Source organism: Prionailurus bengalensis, chromosome D3 (assembly GCF_016509475.1).
Source record: "Prionailurus bengalensis isolate Pbe53 chromosome D3, Fcat_Pben_1.1_paternal_pri, whole genome shotgun sequence".
NCBI classification, from domain to species: domain Eukaryota; kingdom Metazoa; phylum Chordata; class Mammalia; order Carnivora; family Felidae; genus Prionailurus; species Prionailurus bengalensis.
The window spans coordinates 24,600,853-24,622,825 of record NC_057356.1 but is presented as its reverse complement, the minus strand read 5'-3'; the positions used below and the strand labels follow the sequence as shown (position 1 = coordinate 24,622,825).

Here is a 21,973-nt window from a genome sequence, read left to right as displayed (position 1 = left end):
TAACAGTTCAATGTGGCACAGGCACATTTCAAGAACGAGTTTGCAGTGAAAAATTAAAAAAAAAACCCACATCTTTTCTTTATTTTTCCCAGAGTGGTAGTGCCGCAAATTAGAGAATTGTTGAGAAAACGGCAGAGAAGTGGTCCACGGTGGTCTGAACCAGACGGGGCATCAGGGAAACAACCACTCAAGCACACAAGTGGCATTTTGTGATCAAATTTATTTTTTGTTTAAATTTCATTTACTTTGTTTTACTGTAATTTACACAAGAGACTGCCAAGTAAACTAGATATTTTACATTCACCACGCATTCCCTCAAATCTCCACAGTTGTTAGAAAAACATTAGAATCCATGCGCTGGGCTCTCATTTTCATGTGCGCCCCAGCTCCCGGTGATGCTACAGAGAGTTAAGTCCGTTAAAAGGAGAGGGCGAGACTCTTTATTTCACAAAATTAGCAATAATCTTCCTTGCACCAAACACTTTGCAGACAAAAATGATTATGCTTTGACAACACCTATCTTACAACAGTGCCCAGAGAGTAAACATCAGTCTTGATCCTGAGTACACGGAGGACATATGCAACGTGGGGTCCGTAGCCAAGGCTAACAGGGCATCGTGGGTGCGGCAGTGATCCTAAACACCCCGGTCCGAGTCACTGCCACCGCCTCGGTGGGGACACAGGGCTTGTGGGCAAATGAGAAGCGGAGCGGGCAGGACTGTCAGCAAATCAGATTACAAACTGATATGACCACAGGGGCCGGTGTGCTGTAGGAGGGACGAGAGGTTAAAGAAGACGGTTTGTGACCGGAAGGCTTCAACAATATCATTCTAGTCAAGCTTCCAGGACTGACAGGAGAAAACGGGTTTGGACAGAGAAAGCTGATAAAAATCTTACCTAGCTTCGTTTCCTTTTTTAAAGAAGGAAGAAGGAAGAAGACAAGGTGGCCGAGGCTGCTAACCAGCATGTTCATGACGCTTACTAGTGACGGGTTTCCAGTGGCGCCCTACTAGACAGCACCTCTAGTGAGGGCTAGGCCCTCTGCACCTCGGCCTAGGAAGGTGTGCGGACAGGCCAGTGCTGCCCCCCCAATTCCTCCCTCCCTCCCTGCTGTCTCAAAGGCACCTTCTCTCTTAGGGTGTATTTCAATATGAAAAGAGCAAACCGTCATCACTATCTGTGTTCTACCTCGTAAGCTGTGAGGAATCGAGATCATTTGCATAGTTTCCAAGCTCTAATTTCAGAAAACAGTCATTCCAGAAACAAGACTCTGCAGAAATGCTCTACTTCCAAGTTTTCCTGCAGCCTACAATGCTATTAATTTCTTCATCAATTTCTTTGCTTGCCTAACAGGAGCCTGAAAATTGTATAGTGTTTATTATAAATCACAAGCCGTCATCTCCATTTTTGCTAGGTTTGATGTAGAAAAATACTTGAAATTTAAAATACAAAAATCCAATAAAAACCGGAACTTTGTTTTTTTAAAACGATTTTTCCCTCAGGGCAAACAAGTTAAAAATTGGCAGGTAACTACACTCCTTACTAATAGACATTGTCCAATTTGAATTTAAGATAATAACCATCCAGAAATAAATCGGTATAAATACATTCAGAGTTTACATTCCAGATTCATTGGAATACCAAAAGATGTTGAATAAATTTTTCTGTGGGAGTCTGTTGCTTATGAGACTAAAATAAAATTTTATAAGAGACGGATTTAAAAGAACAGAAAAGTAATAAAAGGCTATGTTGTGTGTGTGTACACACACACACACACACACACACACACACACACACACACATATATATTGGTCCACAATTCGACATTTATGAAACATACCAGCTAGTATTACATTGCAGTCAATTTGTCCATTAATGGTATTACTCTGATAATTATTAAAATCTGTTCCAGGTATATATATTGAAAATATTTTCTTTTGCATTCTTGCTGAAGATAGGTACAGTACTTTGGAGAAATTGTACTAATCCCTTCAGTATGTTTGTATGTACATATATACACGTGTGTGTGTTTTGATCTGTAGCTCTACATGCATCTTATATACAGCTACAGACATACACACACAAACATATATACACACGTGGTTGGGAATCTGTGCACGTGAGTACATAATCACAAGCACACGTCTGGGAAACGTCAACACTGCAAGATACTGGTCAGATTCTTCTTCACTCATCACTGGCTGCACTTGTTCCCCTCACTTGACCTTGATTACGTAACTGTAAGAAAAGCGAAAGACAGTGCCATGTGTTAAAATACAGAGACACACAAAAAAATGTTATCATCTTGTCACACATTCTCTGGGGCAGGGGGTGGGGGGGATCCTCAACACGGCAAAACTTCTGGCAGAAAATGTATCCCATATACTACATTTTAAAACTTTAATCTCTTGAAGATTTTGGTCTTACTAATGGTATAACATCTTGTTTCATCAGAGGGAAAATAAATTGCAAGTGGAAATAAGTCACAGAACTTAGAACTTAACAAAACTAACCATAACTTAATTTTTTTTTTTTTTTTTAATGAACACTGAATTTAAACAAAGGGCTCTGGAGGAATCCTGGCAGAGTTCATTCATTCTTATTTGTACGACTACTTCTGTTCATGACTGAATACTTCATTTCTCCCGTGTTCAATAACTCGATAATTCGAGAGCAGGGAGCCCATGTGAGGGGGCAGCAAAGAGCCACAGTGAGTGAGGAGAGTGTTTTAATCTTGTTCTTTTCCTCAATAAATATTATAGTTCAATAGTAACAACTGATGATTTGTGTTTACTCACACTAGTTTCAGTACGTGGGGGAGATTTTGAGGCTCTTTTCTCCCCCTTGAGGAAAATCTCTTCTCTGGGTTATGTATAGATTTGTGTTAGGGAAATAAGGCCGTAGAAATATTTTATATTACAGTGAAAACCAAAGTGTATTTATACATATTAAAGCTAACTATAAAGGTTAACTAAAGATTCAACATGATGGAAGACATCCAGATGTTCAGAAAAAATTTCAGCTACAAGGAATCACCGAGGTTGGCCTTTATGGTATGGGACGAAGGAGCTCTGGTTTAAGATGTTTTTACATATTTCCTTACTAACCACATATGATCCTATTGAGAAATAGGTCAATTAAGTGGCCATCAATGAAAAATCAGCTGGCTTCTAGGATAACACTACGGTATGCCGGGCAGCTGGTGTGTGTCTGACCCTAACACTAAGAACTGGAGATGACTACATTCAACCTGCTCCCACAGATAAAACTCTTACAGAAGAATAACTCAAGTGTTCCATGTCAATCTCCAACATATGTATCTCTTTCAATTCTAAAAATTAAACCACATTGAACACTTAGTCTCTGCTCAGCAAGTTAACTACCCATTACCAAAAAGGTATTGGTTTTTAAACATTCTTTTTACCCGGGTCTTCACTTACACAGTTTGATATTGTCTCTGACCCTACAGGGGACTCATCTAGACATCAGCAGCCGACGTGCCTCGGACGGTACCCTTCTTACGCATCTAAACGTAAAATAAAATCATGAGCTGCCAAAATCACAGACTCTAAATTGGGTTAGTAAGCAGGGGGAGAAAAAAAGATCTAGGAAAGATTGTGAATGACCACTGCCTATTTATAACCACATCCACATTGAGAATGAAGTTCTGAGGCCCCTCCAGTAACACTGATCTAAGGAAAATCCTGCAAAAGGCTTTTCTTGTAACAGCACACACACAAAAAATGTGTATCTATTCTTGAATCTAGGAAACGGAAGCCTGCAGACTGATGATGTGGAATTATCAAAGACGGCCAAGGGTAAATGAACTGTTCACCAATACAATGTGAGAAAATGCCCCGACGGTCTGAGTCATATGTTCATAGTCCCTAGACCAGACAGGAAGCCATGAGGGGTGGCCACCTCTGCTGCTTCTGAGATCAGAGTCCCTGACAGGAGTTCTTTATGGGAAGTTTATTTATAAGACGGAGGACAAGAGGAAGAACAAGTGAGCATAGGCACAATGTATGAGAAACAAAGAAGGACATAAGGACACATCAGAAAGGACAGGCATTCATTACAGTAGCCTACGGACAATTTTTAAAAAACTCAATGAGAGAATCAGAAAAGAGCAGACAGAAAAGGAACAGATATAATAAACATACTTCTGCAAGTAAGTCAACACTTCTCCCCGACCCCCAGAAGTGTCAGTTGTGAAATACAAGCACAAAGTTCACCCCCAGCACTTCTTCAGCAGCTAAGCCTAACCCCGCACTTCTCTTCAGGATTCCAGGCAGGGGCATTCCTGTCATGCCTAAGCTCTCAAGATGCAGTTCCTTTTCTCCCGGGCCAAAACCCATTTGAAAGAAATCCAGGTCTTAAAATATTTGTGAATTAAGAAGAGAATTATAATGTATCAAACTCCATCGTCAGGTGTCAGGGAAACAGGACGTCAAGAAAAGGGGAAATCCCTCTGTGGTGATGAGGACTCGGCAACCTCAAGCCCCACCGTGAGGCAGGTGCTTTCTGGGTAGGCGCTTTGGCCTGCAGGCACGATGCCGCCCAGAGCCTGAAGACGTTCACAAACCAACCGTAGGGCTCAAAGCAACAGCAACGTGATGCGGAATAAAGCATTCCCCGATGACCCACAGCAAAATAACTTAAATGGGATTTTACGTGACGATGATCAGCATATAATGCTGAAATTGCCTTAAAACGTTTTTGCAATATTTAACAAAGAAACTGCCACGTCCCCCCAAGCCCTGAACCAGCAAGAGACTTCTACCGACGTCATGTGGGAATCCGTCAGTCTGAGCCGTACAGGCACGACAATGGTATCTTTGGATAAATGGGGCTTCTGTGTAACTACGCATCTACCTTATGGACCCGCTTGGAGAAGCAAGAAGCTGAGCCTGCAAGGCCCATGGCAAGAGGTGGGAGCGGGCACCTCTACCTCCTGGTCAGGGCACTCACTGTGAGTACACTGGGACTGCTCTGATTTCTGCTGTCCTGACACTGAACTTGGCAAAGAAGGGAAGAGGTCCCTGCCAAGTTCTGTCTTGGGGTTCAGAGTTCAGACCACAGAGGGCTTCATCCCTCACCCTTCAACCATGACCTCTTCTCCTCATGTTCTGGACAGTCCTTGCAACATAAAAATGAAAACCAAAAGCGAACCTCCGTCTTAAGGGCTCAAATTAAGAAAAACAGGTTTTATCTGAGCGCTGGTAAATCCTTTTTGAAGACACCAAGGCTGTGCCATGAGCTTAGTGAGAATGAATGTAATCATGCTGCTTTCTTTTTTAACGTTCAGCTGAGTCTAGCTGCCCAGAGGGGCTGGAGACAGGGCTGGCTGGTGTCTCCGGAGCACATGGAGGGAGCAGAGCCAACCAGGGCAGGGGAGGAGGGACCAAAACTGGGTGCTGGTAGGAGTGCTTCTTAGAGAAGGGCATTGGACTCTTGAAAACGGGAAGACAGAAGTGGGAGAAGGGCATGGGGAAAAAAAGGGGGGGCAAGTAAACCATGGTTTACTCTTGGCTGTTTAAATATTTAGGGACCAGCCTAAAAATAAGGGGGTGAGGGAGAGTCCTCCACACTTGCCATTCTACCACCCTACTTCCAAGACCCAGAACTGAAAGTCATACTCTCAGTGTGAGAAACGGAGGCAAAAGAGGTTTCTATTGTCTGGCCTAGAAACCGAACTCCAATTTACAAGGTTGTCTCCATGGCAAAACAGGTTCCAAATTCCAAAAAATCAACTTAAAAACTTTTGGAACAAAATCCATTCATAAACTGGAGACTGCTGAAAGTTTACTTTCTGTATAAGATAAGGTTAAAACATTTTATTGCCTTATAAAGAAAATATGTCCTAGTCCTCTCAGAAGGTTTGTATAAAGCTAATTAGAAGCAGATCTGCCGTAATCACCAAAAGTAAGCAATTTTAAACACAGATTCTTTATGATGCTGTGTGCCAAATAGATTTCCTTCTGTGCCAAAGAACCTGATTTGCTGCCACTCTCCTGTGATTAAGTGGAGGTCCTGCCTCACACACAAGCGTCTGTCAAACGCTCCCGCCTTCAGGGCTTCCAAAACTAGGACCGCTGGCGGGACTCTGGACGACTGCATAGAAACCACCAGCCCATCCCGGACATTCCTTGGGCTCACGTCCCCCAAGAGGGCCTTACTTTCAACTGAAAAGCAGCGTGGCCCAGAGCAAAAGCAGAACCAGACACTTCTAAGAGGAAGTGGGAAGAACCCATCCCTGGCAGAAAGGGGGCGCTCACGCGCTGCAGGGTCTGCCCTGCCCGCCGGGGCTGGGCAGGAGCTGGGGCAGGCTTTAACTGCCAAACAGGGCTGGCTGACCTCCAGCCCAAGCATCACCCGAATTTCTGCCTAAAGCTTGCTAAAGAGCTAAGGATTAAGTGCTAGCTGTGGGAGGGAATCTCTGGAATGTGTGACAATATGGCTAGCCTTATCTAACTGACAGTGATAACAAAATGAGCCAAAGGCAACTTGGTCTGATAAAGTGAGTGTCTAAAAGGACTATGAACCAGGTCCCATCACAGAGAGCTGATGCATGACAAAGTATGAAACCACTGGGCATTTTACAGGTACAAACTCCAAGTCCATAAAGCTCTAGTCTACTTTCATGGAAGATGCTCAAATAAAGAGAAATCAGAACATGCAAAAGGATGTTAGTGTCTAAGAAACCCAATTCTGATGGAGGTATATATTGAAAAATGGCCTGTAATGACACTCTTCTTAATTCTAAGTCTACACTTACTAATAAGCACATACATAGTTAGAAAGGGGAAATGAGAGTTTCCACAGAGTGGGAAGTCTTACTGTTTCTAGTTCTTTCTGAGTTTCATCCTCCATTCTCCTAATGTCTTCCATTGTCAGATCAATCCACTTGTCAATCCAACAAAAAAGTTGGCGATGAAAGTTCGTAAATATCCTTTTTTCTTGCTTTTAAAACAAAGAAGAAAAGTAGTATAAGATGGCAAAAATAGAAGATTAGTAACATATTAACTTTTACATCCCAATTAACCCATGCAATCTACATATACTTGGAAAAGACCACTGTGTCTTTTGTATCATTTTGTAAAACAAAAGAAAAAGAAAAATCTCCCTGTGAAATGTGAAATCTCTCCCTGCAAAGGCAGTACAACATGTCAGGAACTGAAAAAAATGTGATGTGCACGTTGTGATCCAACATAAACTCCCGCTAGACGTGGTCTATTTGTACCTTTTTCTAAATCTGGTGACCAAGGGTCAACTCGATTTCTTCCGCTATAAAACAATACATGGTCATTCTTTTTTTTTTTTTTTTAATATTCTTTTTTTTTTTCAACGTTTATTTATTTTTGGGACAGAGAGAGACAGATCATGAACGGGGGAGGGGCAGAGAGAGAGGGAGACACAGAATCAGAAACAGGCTCCAGGCTCCGAGCCATCAGCCCAGAGCCTGACGCGGGGCTCGAACTCACAGACCGTGAGATCGTGACCTGGCTGAAGTCGGACGCTCAACCGACTGCGCCACCCAGGCGCCCCAATACATGGTCATTCTTAACTTCTCTGCGATTCAAAGAATATTGTGAGGCTGAATATAATGGGTACGGAAACAAAAGAATCTTGGGTTCTTTGGAATAAGACGTTTATTTAAATTAAGGATTATTACATACTCTCCGTCAATTTTTCTACTCTAACGTTACTCTCACTCTCTATAAAAAAACCATACATTTAATGAGTGGTTTTAATTGCTACGTTATTTAAATGTTACTAAAATTTCCCAAGAAGAGAGAAAAGCTCACTGAACAAAAACAGTACTTTAATACTTTTGGACAATCTTCAACTTTAAAATTTCTTTCCATGAACAGAAGGGACTTCATCAATTACATGTGTGACGAACTAGATTGTTAATCTATTACTATGATCCAAGAGGAAGGAAGGAAGCCAGTATTTACAGAGTGCCTACCATGGGCCAGCTGCAAGCAGGCCCAACAGTAATCACAGTGTCCAGCACATTAGGAACCTTTTTTAAAAAAAAATGTCAGAGTGGTTACAGCTAAAAAGTAGAAAAATTATGGTAGGACAGATACAACCATTTGTGGATTCAAAGGTATAACAGGGTTTCTTTATAATGATAATAGAAGAAATAGTCACACTACAGGAAAAGTAAACACCAAAGAAACTTTCCATATTTCTTATGTGTTTACAACATGTGTGTTTCTTTATACAGCTGCAATTTTCTCCTCCTTCTAGATCAAAGTGTCCATGTTACTTTCACTTTAATAAAGACAACATACGAAAGAGGTAATTAGGATTCGGGTCCTCAGATTCTGTCACCCTAGGTTCAGAGTGTAACTATTCTCAGTAAGGACCTCTAAGAAGACCTCCCACGAGAAAGTGCCAAGTACGTAAGAAAGTGTGTGTCGAGAGAGAGAGAGAGAGAGAGAGAGAGGTTGTGGAGGATGTGAGCGGGGAGCCAACCGAGGTCGGACAGAGGAGCCCCTCAGCAGGCAAGGCCTGGCCTCTCCCTCCAGCCAGTGCCAAGACCCCAGGAACCCTTGGGGACATGCTGTACACGGAGAGGGCTCTCTGTGAAAACAGCTGGGCAAACCATCGGGAAAGCATGTTGAACAAAACACGGCTACGCTCCTCCCCAAAGAAAGCTCCTTAAAACCTGCTGGTATCTGTCTGCTGTTTCTAGGCAGAAAAGGGTAGAAAGGAATTATACAGAGACAATAACTGTTACCTAATAAGCGAGAAAAAGACATGGTAACAGAAAATATCCCACTAATAGCTACCTAAATTTAAGTCTCCGCATTTTGAACAGACGTTACCTTCTGAATGAAGTTTTCTACTTTGCTTTGCAGTCCCCACCACTTGAATTTGATGGTCACCAGCTTATAGGCACACATCTGAGGGCAGTCAGAGTTGTTTGCCAGCTCCTTCTAGATGACGAAAATTGAAAAGGAGAAATCGTGACTTCAATATTTGTTTTGATGAAAAGTGACCGTTGTGGAGTGACATCACAGACACAGGTGAAGAAAAGTACAATCTCACATGGGTTTAGTTTAGGTATTTGGAAATTCGAAATCATTTTAGCAACAGCAGCAGTATTCCCCTGCTGCAAACCCTCCTTCCACAGATGAAGTTACTTCTTGGCTCTACAGTTTAATAGGTGCACTGTTCTGCCTCAAATTACACTGTTCAGATTTTCTATTAAATACCAAATTCTATCCACGTCGTATCAGTAGTGAGCTTTAATACATAAGGGTTCACCTAACGCCATTACTGCACCGTCCCCATGGATGTGGTGAGGCACAATAAAGAACGATCAGGAAGTTTAGCCGTCTTCTGTGTCTTTCTAACGCTGGCATGTGGAGTGGCACTGTTTATTAACTGAGGTATTCTCACTACAAGGGGGATCTGAAAAGGGACGCGGCAAGCAGGAAAAACGGTCTACAATTACAAAGTGTTTGACATCCCGGCTTGAATTTGTACAAACGGTCACACCTCATAGTTGAAATGGCACAGTCAGGGAATCAAATCAAGAGTTGTTAGGGTAAAAAGGTGGTGGGGGGGGTATTTTTTTTTTTTTAAAGGAGCAAGGGAAAGAAATGAGGGGCTATCTGGATGGAAAGAGACTAAAGAAGTATATAATGTCTATAATTTACTTTCAGAAAACAACGTTAAAAAGCAATTAGAATTTGGAACCTTAGATTATGTCACCCTAGGTTGAGCCAAAAAACTTTTAAATATGTACTTGTGTCGAGAGAGGGGGAGAGGGAAGGAGGGGAAGAGAGGGAACACAAAGATGGTGAAGCATCAACAACGGCCGAACCTAGGTAGAGGTGCTCACTGTTAGACGCTTTCGGTTTTTCGGCTAATTTTGAAATTTTCATTGTAAAAATAAGGCAGGGGATTGCAATCTATGGTTACTACTGCCCGTTTCTGTGAAACTTAGCACAGGCTTCTGCCTTAGCAAGTTCAGGATGCTCGCGTGTTTATTCGGGGGGAAGGGTTAAGTAGTGGGTGAGCCAGGAGCTCACGTGGGTCTCCCAAGGTGTGCGTGCAGGAGCCCGAGACAGTCCTGGGCCGACCCAGAAGAGCGCCTGGGACGGGCTCACGGTAGCGAGCAAAAGCAGACACGGTCCCGGCTCTGGGGCTCCCAGTCTGTATGGAAAGCAGGCAGGTATCAAAGAATCACAGACTGCAGGCACGGACAGGGGAAAGGGCCATTCTGTAAACTCTCGGGCCAGGGCTGGTGCACCTGCAAGACAAACGCTACGTCTCAGGACCCCTGTGGGGACTCAATCAGGTGGTGCGAGCCCCGTGCTTAGCTGGGGGAACTCAAGGGCTTACCACATATTACTTCACTCTCTTATTCTTTCATAGAGCAGGGATTACCGGTTTCAATTTGCAAAACAACTTTAGATAATGTTTCTCCAAAGAGTACAAGGTCATGCGGAACACAGCGGGGGCCCTTTTTATAAAAACGGGATGGCCAGGTGAAGAGATGAAGCAGTCTTTTAGGGGTTCCTCCCCCTCATTCACCACTGCTCTCAGCTTCACGCCACATTCAGGACATCACGACGCCAGCATCGGTCACACTGTGTGCCACGGTCCCTTCTTGTCAGCTGCAACCCATTCGTACATCCCACTTTCAGTACGTCCACTGTGTGTAGCCAGTATTCGTTCCATGCAGCCATCATGTACACAAATTCGAAAAATGACGAATTCCTAGGTCATATTCAAAAACCTCAAAATGATTCTTCATTTAAGCAATCACAGCACCAGACCACATTTCCCCCCAGATCCTCAGTTAACGTTTCAGTCTCAAATGCATTCTAAAGACAGGATAGATGGAAAAATTCTATCTTGGTATTGTTAATATGACTCCAAAGTTCTACAGAGTCCTGCGTGATTGATCAACTTCTCTCAGAAAATCTCTTCGGTTGTAACATTTCATCTCATTAATGAGCTGGTACAGGGGTTAAATCGGTGAGGTACCACCACAAGCGTTTAAATAAAAACACGATACACAGCAAACTGTCCTGGTGTGGGTGAATTCTATGTCAACAGAAGAACTTGGCTGGCTGAGCTCTACTTCCCCATGACTTCCCTCCCATAAAACAGAGCACTAACATCATAATTCAGCAGGGATGCGTATGTACACACCCACACGTATCCGATCCCATACACTTTATGAACAGGTTTAATTCGGCAAGTATTAAGAGGGTGCCACTTACAACCCCATCTGTGCTAGGTGTTGTAAGAGGACACAAAAGCGGCCGGGAGAGAGGAGAGTAATTACGTGTGCACAAATAACGACAAAACCACTATCCTTGGTGCTAAGGATCTCTGCCAGAAGGGACACCCTTCTGTCGCTGTGGCCCCGGCCTGAAACATATTTGCAGTTCCCCCTCCCTAGCCTGCAGACCCCACGCACTTCAGCTGGGCTCCTGTGTGTGGAACTAGCCCAGCAGCCTTCCACAAGACATAACTAGCTTCTGAGTGCCCAGCCTCACTGAGACTATCACACGGCTGGTCTTTCACAGATCGTTTTTTTTTCAGTAAGCAATGAGCCAGTATTGAGGTACTCTCTCATTCAACGAGCATCACTGAAAGCCTTCATGATGAAACACAATTTGAAGAAAACATGAAGAATATAGTATTTAAAATTATGAAATACACCTGCTAAACAGTAGCCTTAGACTCGGAGTAAGGGGATGTGGGTTGCAGTTCCCATTATGCAAAGTAACTTCCTATGCTAGGTGGTAGGATCCTTAACCTCTCTGGGCCTTGCTTCTGCCAGTAAAAGGAAACACTGGGCTCAACTTTTCGTCTTCCACTGATGCAACGCTAAAAGGGTCAGTGAACTTAGTTCCTCCAGGGTCAGGGACGGCACATGTCCTTGGCACTCAGTGGCTTAAGACTTCCTATAATTTTGCATTTTATTCCATAATGGGCTTAGCAAAATATCCTCCTGCCTATGCACTTGGGCTGAATCGCCTCTGCGGCTAAGAACCTCTGATGCACCACTGATTAGCCCTAAGATACCTTCCAGACGGAACATTCCAAGGGCCTATTAATTACGGGCTGCTGATAGCTTCGTTCGGAAACTCCAAATCACTGGACACCTTAGTGTGCTAAATGAAAACCTTGGGTGTTTCCAGGAGAACACCGACTCCTCAGAATTCTACCATTTTATAAAAACGGCAGGAGGAAGCATGGTTCTAATTAAAGGGTAAGCGGAATTTAACACAAATATGCTTATACCACACTTGGGCTCCAAGAGCAGAGCATACACACATGACTCCAACAATTACCTAAGTTTGTTTCTCACACGCTTTCTAGTGACTCTGGCAGTCTGCTCAAATCAATTAAAGGAATAGTGGTAATTTACAAACAGTGATCTATAATATTTAGTTTAAGTCACGGGACAAAATGAACCCGTTCTCCAAACTATCTTCCTCAGACCTAAAATATACATTCCAGTCTCATCTGCTTTTTTTGTTTTTCCATACAACTTACAAGTGATTAAAAAAAAAATTCAAAGAATATGTACAAGTTAAAAAACAAGTCAATGAAGAGCCTGCTGCCTTTATTTCTTAGCGTAATTCTTTACACTATCAGCACCTCACAGTGTGAGGTGAGGGGACTTACAGAAACATAATGTCACCCACAGGAATAAACGGAGAACGTGGAAGCTACCTATTTTTAATATATATTATATATTATTTATATATATGTGAAATCTGGGGCGTTTGGGTGGCTCAGTTGGTTAGGTGTCCAACTCTTGATTTTGGTTCAGGTCATTACCTCACGGTTGTGAGATGGAGCCCTGCGTCAGGCTCACACTGGGCATAGAGCCTGCTTAAGATTCTCTCTCTGCCCCTCCATCTCTCAAAAAAAAATTTTTTTAAATATATGCAATATTTAAGGTCTCATTCAGTTCTTACAATGACTTATGCGATTTGCCTCTTAATTTGAGCTATGTATGACCTTAAGACTAGTGGTTAAGAAATGGCTTAAAAAGTGTCTATACCTAGGGGCGCCTGGGTGGCGCAGTCGGCTAAGTGTCCGACTTCAGCCAGGTCACGATCTCGCGGTCCGGGAGTTCGAGCCCCGCGTCAGGCTCTGGGCTGATGGCTCGGAGCCTGCAGCCTGTTTCCAATTCTGTGTCTCCCTCTCTCTCTGCCCCTCCCCCGTTCATGCTCTGTCTCTCTCTGTCCCAAAAATAAATAAAAAACGTTGAAAAAAAAAAATTTAAAAAAAAAAAAAAAGTGTCTATACCTAGGGGCATCTGGCTGACTCAGTCGGAAAAGCATGTGACTCTTGATCTCCGGGTACTGAGTTCAAGTCCCATGTGTTGGGTGTGGAGATTAAACAAACAAACGAGTCTCCAGGGGAGCCTTGGGTGGCTCAGTCAGTTAAGCATCTGACACTTGATTTCGGCTCAGGTCGTGACCTCACAGTTTGTGAGATCTATCGCCAGGTCAGGCTCTGCACCAACAGTGCAGAGCCCGCATGGGATTCTCTCTCTGCCCCTCCTCTGCTCTCTCTCAAAATAAATAAGCAAACATTTAAAAAAAAAAAAAAAAAAAAAAAGGTCTCCATACACAATGAAAATAAATAAATAAACATTTAGAAAAAGTCTCCACATGTAATGAAACAGAAAATAGGGAGACTGCCTAGACACAGTTAAGTAAAAGCTGAAACAATCCTTGTGGCACCATCTTCTCGGAAGGGAATGTGACCCTCTGTCATTAAAAAGCCTTAAAGTTGTCCATATCCTATGTATAACCCTTTAACCATGTAATTCCACTTCCAGAAATGTATCCCAATTCATCAGAAAACACTACATATTTACTTATAACAGCAACAACCTGGACTTAATGGTGAAGTATTTTACAAGCCTTCCAAACAATGGGCTGCTACACACATAGACAGTAAAAACCATCTTTTCAAAGAATGCTTAATAATGTAAAAATTTTTTAAAGGCACAATATGAACATAAACAGGTATCTATCCATGGTATAAACAATTATTAACAAAATACAGTACATAAATCAGGATATATAACAGATAACAAGAATTAAATCGTGAGAATGTAATGGATTTTTACTTTCTTCTGTGTACAATTCTTTATTTCTGAAACTTAAGAAGTACACATCTTTCGTAATCAGAAAAAAACCCAATACGCTTCGACAATACAAGAGTTTTTGCCCGAAGGTGACTATTTTAGGACAATGAATTCCTTTGCCCTAAATTATCTGGGTACTATTTCAAAACTTCACTCTTCTTTTGACTATAAATAATCTAAATGTTTTCTTGCCTTTGGTTTTGAGATTTAATACATAAAAGCTAAACAAAATCAAGCTAAAAGCTGAATTAAGATCTTAAATAGATAACCTTAGTCCAGTCCATATTACATTTTTCCTAATCTTAAACTTCTAAAGTAAAAATGAGGTACACGTGCAAAGTAAAATATGACATACTCTTCAGAGTCATCAGAAATATTCTTGTGAAAAAACGTGTGACTTTCAAAACGTGAAAAATCTCAATGGGGCAAATATTTGGCATTCCACATTCAGAGGACTGTTCTAGGATCCACAGAACCCAAAGGAGTTCCAGCTTGTCTGTCCAGTTCTCAGGATGTTCACTGGGGCAAAGCAAAGCTTCCTCTCTCGCCTTGAACAATACAAACGTTTTCCTCTTCATCAGGTAGAAAAATAAGCCCAAGGCAAATAAAGCCAAAATCAAAATTCAGATCATTCACACATTAATTCCGACTCAGCTCAAACTTCACATTTGCTAACCTAAAGCAAAAACAGGATTAACTCTTTCCTAAATCTAGTTGTAAATAAAATTACTTTGCTGATAAATATGAGTTTTATATAGATGAAAGCACGAAAATTTAAAAGAACAATTGAAAATAAAAGGTAAAGACTGGCTGGTTACCAAAAGACAAGAACAGTCAGGAGTTCTATAAAATGAAAACCACAGGCTAACAGAAGAACCCTAAATTATGACTCATCTTTACAGAATTTAAATTTCATCTGTAATGCAGCAAGCACAAGCTAGTGGAGAAAACGTTTCTAAAATTGTATTTCGTTTGTGTGTTCACTGAATTCCTTACATTTCATGTTTCTAACCATAAATGAAACCCCCAAACGCAAATCATGTTTTTAATTTAACAACGCATATTAGGTTACTCTGAGGTATGTGGACGAGGCCTAAGGGAGAGTAATGTATACTGGAGCCACGCAGCATAACTAAACAAAACGCAGCGTGTTTAACCGGAATGGCGAGCAATCAGCCCGAGTTATCCACAAGAACTAGTTTCTTGTATCTGTGACAAACAAATATAAACAAACGTACAAGACAATTAGGAAAAATAAATGAAACAAGCCCAAAGGCATTATGGAAACTCATTTCCTAAAAACGTAGTCCTCTCACAATGCCACGCTACACGTCAACTCCACACACGCTCCTTCCTGGTCAAAATGCGTGGGGATGGAGAAGGAATTGGTATGTGCTACAGATCACCAGATTAATACTCTGGACGTACGCGGCAGGTTCTGGAAGGCTCACACTGCCTTCATATTTTAATTTCTCAATTTTAGGCAATCTGAATGCTCAATTTCAGCTGTTGATTTCATAATGTAAGTTTCCAACCCAGATTTCACTAAGAAAGTTAAAAATAAATGCACTGCTGGGGCTGTTGCCAGTGCACGCATCAGTAAATATCAACAGAGGATTACAGAATATATGTGAAGTATGTGTACTTAACTCTCAAGCAAAACCCAATTCCCCAACTCAGCCTCACCATTCCCTCAGTTTTGTTCGGATTTTTTTTTTTTTTTTGGCAGCCATTTAGACAGATCTACAGTGGACATCATATTCTCTGTAAGTACACAGCAAGTCCAACGTTTGGTTGCTTTTTATTTGGTTTAAGGCAGTTAACTTGAATCCAGCAAATACTTACTAAGCCTCTCCCAGGCACGAACCTCGGTGCTGGGCAGTGCCCCACGTTAAGTAGGTCAGACACAGAGCCCATGGCCGAAAACTCTAACAGGGACGAAGGGGGTGGGGAAGGAGGCCCAGTGAGCACACAGACCCCCGCTCTGACAGGGGACACACCAAGTGCCATGAGAAGGTCATCAACAGAGGACTTCAGCAGAGTCCAGGGCTGGAAGATTCTTATCTGACTCGGCAAATGGGAAATGTTAAAGAGAGTAAGCAAATGCGAAAAAGAAGTTCAAAAGACTAAACTAATCACAGGCTAAACTAATTTCATGAAAACAGGCAAAATGAAGTGAAGACAGGAAAGCTTACTGCCTGTGACAGGATAATCAGTCACATTTTCCATGTCTCCAAACTTAGTGTTTGTGGAGCTCACACCCATTTTCCTAATCAGAACTATGACACGTGCTTCATGCTTGTGTCCAATTACTCTAGGAGTGACACCATGTGCAAGGGAAACCACAGGTTCACTCTTCAGATAATGCTCGTGAAGAAAACACTGTCCCTGACAGTGTCAGTAAGAACCCTGCAAGGGGCCCATCCTGTCAGATCACCTCTCGAACCCAAGTAAGACACTCCATCTGTCTCCCTGCCTGCGTCCGTTGGTGCTGCCTGAGAACAGAGGCATTCAGTATCCACGATAAGGCTAGAACTACTCGTGTATCACTCCCGGGGCACTTAGCTTCTTGAAGACATGGGACAGATTTCTTGCTGTCCTCTGTAGGAATTGGGTAATTCACACAGACCAAGCGCTACTTATTTTTATACTGAATTAAAAACCTCATTTGCAAACCAGGTGCTCAAGAAAACAAAAACAAAACCAAAAAAACCTAGCCATGTTTTCAGGTCGGCTTTATTATACATAAGCTACAATGTGGTCTAACCAGACACTAATTATTAAGTCTCTGTATGCCACCCACTATAGGTTTTTGAAAATGAGATGATAGGGAGGGAACATGTTTTAATGTCTTCACATCTTTCCCAGGACTGAGAGCCATGTCTAGATGAAGACAGGAAAGGACCCTCGGTCTCTCTCCTCGAGAGGCTATCAGGTGCTCATTAGCCTCTTGAGGGCTCTGGGCTGCCTTCTGACAAGGCTCTATCTCAAAGAGATTTCCACAGCTGGGCTCTGAGCTCTCCCTCACCCCCGCTTCCCTTCTTCCCATCCCTGGCCAACAGAACCTTGTGGTACCTTCACTTCGGGCCACTGACAAGGCTCCCACCTTCTTTCCACAGATGAGAGGCGGGAGGAGAAAGGAGTCTTGGTAGTGTGGCAGGGAACAAATCAGCGTCCCTACAATCCACAGATGGCTGCCCTCCACTAGCTTGAAGGATCCAGATCAGCTTCACGGGTAATTCTAAAATGAGTCTAAAGCAGGACTGAGCAGGTAAACAGCACGACATACTGTTGTGAAAGCTCCAGCTGCCAGAACTTTCGCTCCAGACTGGAGTTCGAACATAAATAGGACGTGCCTTTATGGCTACAAAAAGCATAAGTACGCACACAAAGATAACATTAAAGAATCCCAACTTCTAGATCAACTTCTTTATTTGACCTGATCACCTTATACCGCAATGTTCAGACACTGGATGGTTCCGAGACCCGTCAAGCACTCTAAGGGCCAGATACTCTGGCAAAGTCTCCTACAAAAGACCTTTATAGGCCTAATTCTTAACTATCTTATACATAGAGACAAAGAACTTTAAGTCTTCAGGAAGCGTCAGCATTAAATGAAGAAAGAAATTCGGCCTTGCCATAGGATGCAAATGACACCATAATCTTCAAAGATGGTGGTTCAATTTGTTAAGATGACAACCCTTCAGATCGGAAGAGGTAAACTTGAAAGCTAAAGGCATCCACATGTACACGGTTTGTGATAAACCATTAGAACAGGCAGCCATACCAATGTCATAGAACACACAAAGCCCTCAAAACATGGAAGAAACCAGAACATGTGCACACACACGTGTGCATGCAGTGCTATACAGAAATAAACATTTACATCCGTAAGAAATGCACCAATCTACCTTGAAGCAAAAATCTTTACCAGGTTATAAATCCCTCCCCTATCAGTATGTACAGAATCACTTATGTGTTGAACCCTAAATAACAAAATATAACTCATGTGCTCAGATTTTAAAAATTCTCTTTTCAGAAGGAAGATGAATCCATAACTAAAGCCTGCATCCCTGGGTTTGTAGTTTTTAAAAAATAAAAGGTATGTATCATACCACAGGCAAAAAAAAAAAAAAAAAGTCCGTACTCTAACCCAGTTGGAAAATATGAAAATCTACTCACTGGTGCTCCCCTGGCACCCTCAGGACCACTTACTAGCAAAGGTTCTCTAGCATTCATATGGCCTCTGCTCTTCGGCTGACCCACATTAAGCACTCGTAACACACACACGTTAAAGACAAGGGGTACAGACAAGTGAGTCAAGATGGGCTTGACGACTCCCAGCTATTAAGACAAGAGAACCCCTGGATACCAGACACAGAAAAGGGATAACTGTGTCATTAATAGGGCAGCTTGTGTATAGATCTCATCAACCCCCAGAGATGATGTGGCTTTTCATTTCCAAAGACCAAAGCTTCCTCCGCATTGGGAACGTAACACTCACTACTTCATTCAGTCCTGGCAACAACCTTCTAAGGCAGTGACAATGTCCTTCCCATTCTAGAGATGTGGAAACCCAGGCCCAGAACTAGGATTAAGTTAACGAAGTCACAGCCTATACCACAAGCGATAAGGAAATGGATTTCCCTCAGTGCCACTGTCACCTACAGATTCCCTGACCATTGGAAACGTACAAATGTTAACAGGAATTATCAAATTCTAGCAAATACCATGAGTACAGAGAGACACACACGTGGCCTGATGCAACAGGGCGTAAGAGATGCATACTGGTGATGTGGGGGTCAGAAAGCGTCACGTCTCCACCCACTATGCATCTCTGTGACTGGCACTGAATCAGGTGCCATAGAGATGTCAGACATCCTGCTGTTTCTCCTACAACTATTACCTGTGTTTCTCTGGCCAAGTTTCTCATCTATATAATGAAGCAGTTGTACTTACCCCACAGGAAGGTCGTGAAGATGAAACACGACCTCGCACAGCGCCTGGCACCAAGGAAAAGTGTCTTTTCCACTCTCCAGTCCGGCGTAGACAGCCAGTAAATACTGTGAGAGTTCAGAAGGAACACGCCAGCGTGGGGTAAGTAAGGAAGAGTTTCCAAGAGATCACAGAGTCTGAACCTGGTGCCGAATGCACTTTTGAATTTGTACTCGTGAAAGGGAGTTTCTCCTGAGGGGCGACGGGAAAGAAGACTGAAGGGAGAGGATGGGAGGGCGCACAGAAGGAAGGCCCGGAGCCGCTGCGGAGGGAGCGGGCAGCCCTTGCGCTCTTGCACAGGAGCATTCTGACAGACACTCTCGGGCAAGTGGGTCCAGAACAGGACTTCTTTTTCCTTTTTGCCTAATTACCACATATTCCTCCCTTCTCTCCTAGTTCAGACGTACAGAAATCCCCAACTACCACCCAGCCCTACCATCAGTGCCATGGTGGGTATCGTCACTGGCAAACAGGGCCTGCCAAACACAACTTAAATTTTTTTTTTTAACGTTTTTATTTTTGAAGGAGAGAGAGAGAGAAAGAAAGAGCATGAGCAGGGGAGGAGCAGAGAGAGAGGGAGACACAGAATCTGAAACAGGCTCCAGGCTCTGAGCCGTCAGCACAGAGCCCGACGCGGGGCTCGAATTCACCAACCGCGAGATCATGACCTGAGCCGGAGTCGGACGCCCAACCGACTGAGCCACCCAGGCGCCCCAGGGCCTGCTGAACACAATTACAGGAGATGCTGATAAGATCAAGTCAATCCACAGGTTCCTATTTTTCTATATGTTGTATTACCAGCTACCGTCATCCTTTTTAGTTTTCTTTCCTTCACAGGAATACGTGGATGGCATGATTACAGTAGTCCCCCCTTATCCACGGGGAATATGTTCCAAGACCCCCAATGGATGCCTGAGACCACGGACAGTACCGAACTCTGTATACACTGTTTTTTCCTATATATGTACCTTTGATGAAGTGTAATCTATAAATTAGGCACAGTGAGAGATCAACAACTAATCACGAAACAGAACAATTATAACAAAAACCGTAATAAAAGTTACATGAATGTGGTCTTTCTCTCTCTCTCAAAATATCTTCTTGTGCTGAACTCACCCTTCTTGTATGATGTGAGACGATAAAATGACCACTGAGATGAAGGGAGGGGATGACGCAGGCACTGTGATGCAGCGTCAGGTTACTGACCTTCTGACATCAGAAGGATCATGTGCTTCCAGAATGCAGTTGACCACGGATAAATGAAACCGTGGAAAGAAAAACCGCAGAGACAGGGGGAACTACTAGTTATTTCTGGGATCATGGTAACTTAGTTAAGCTATAACTGAACTTTTAAGGGTAGCTACACTCACCATCATCTGGGTAAGGTTAATAACCAAGAGTTAAATAGGTAAAAAGGGATCACTATCAGTGAGCATTCTCCCAGAGAAATAATAAGCTATTGTTTCCCCCCTCCCCCGCGCACACACACACACACACACACACACACACACACACACACACACTGGGGGAAAAGACTGCTAAAATGCAACCTGAAAAAAATGTAAAATTCACATTCTTTCTAGAAAGTAAACCTATTCTAGAATTTTAATCATTAATTGATAATAAAAGACAAAGCAATGGCAGTCAAAAATCATAAATAAAAAAGGAATAAAAATCATCTTCCAGGTTCCTAAAACGTTGGAAATTAGGTAAAACTCACAGTGTCAAACTACATGTGCTGCCTGTTCTCAAACTGGGTGGGAGCTCCGACAGAAGAGACTGGAGCTCAAGCATGACAGCCCAGCATAAAATGGAGCATCGCCTTTTCAAGTGTGCACTTGAAAAGCTGACAATTTCAAGAAAATTTAATGTCTAATTCACCTGAGTCTCAACTTCGGGCCCCTCTCTTCCCTTGTAAAAGCATCATTAGCTAGAGTTAGTACTTACTGGAGCAAGATGGCCTTTGAGAAGATATGGCTGCCTTAGAGGCAGCCACCCATCTACTGCTCCAACACGGCACTCCTTTTTGGAAGGCCAGGCTAAATCTCAAAGGGGAAAGACCTCTTCTCTGACTCAGCATAAGTTCTAAGGTCCACATATAGAAATCTGCACAAGGATGGGGGAAATTCTTAAATCCACTGAACTAAGTTTAGATCACACATACTGAATTTGTTCCTTGATTTGTAAGTGACATAGATCACTTCCTGTGAATTCAAGTCAAAAGTCTACGGTCATGGCCATTCTCAACTGGGAGAATCTTGAACTGAACTCCACCCAGAGAACAAATGTAAAAATAAGAGAATTCTGAATCATTTCTCGTAGAACAGTCAGATCCATCCTTCATTTTAGCTGACGTGCAAGACAGTCCACACAACAGTCTGACACCCACCAAGAGCCACTCCACAGGTTACTTGTGGGGCTGTCACAGTAATCCCTATCTGCAAACAACAACTAACACCTAGAGGTCTTCTACCGATGACTGGTGACCGGCTTCGGCATAAACAGACTGGTTACCAAATAAAACGTGTTGGTGGAAATGTGCTCTGGGCACGTTTAGGTTTTAATGTTCCCCTGCTCCTGTCAAATTACCTGTAATCACTTGCCATCACCACAGTAAGCCCTCTTTAAGGGTCTCTCGTTTAGTTTAGTGGATGTCTTTAAAATGCCTTCTATTTCTATAGCAATTTAAATTATTACCTTGACATTGCTTTTCTCACTCCCATGAATAAAGTAAGGGCGTGTTCTTTATTAGAAAGTGACTACTTGCCATCAAAATTGTTCTCTGGTGTTCCGGTTTCCAAGACGTAACTATTAAAAGGCCAGGAACAC

At 42.7% G+C, this 21,973-nt stretch overlaps 1 protein-coding gene across 2 annotated transcripts in view; it reads right to left on the bottom strand.

The window, feature by feature from the left end:
• Positions 1-200: 200 nt before the first annotated feature.
• PITPNB (phosphatidylinositol transfer protein beta) overlaps positions 201-21,973 on the bottom strand; it is a 64,079-nt gene continuing 42,306 nt past the window's right edge. The window contains exons 9-12 of one of the 2 annotated variants that reach the window (XM_043558046.1): positions 8,841-8,951; positions 6,841-6,963; positions 3,441-3,526; positions 201-2,238 (exon numbers count right to left, since the gene is read on the bottom strand). In XM_043558046.1, coding sequence (XP_043413981.1) covers positions 3,479-3,526; positions 6,841-6,963; positions 8,841-8,951 — 282 coding nt within the window. In that variant the 3' untranslated portion in view covers positions 201-2,238; positions 3,441-3,478. The remainder of the gene's footprint in view (positions 2,239-3,440; positions 3,527-6,840; positions 6,964-8,840; positions 8,952-21,973) is intronic. The other variant, XM_043558045.1, reaches the window with a different exon arrangement.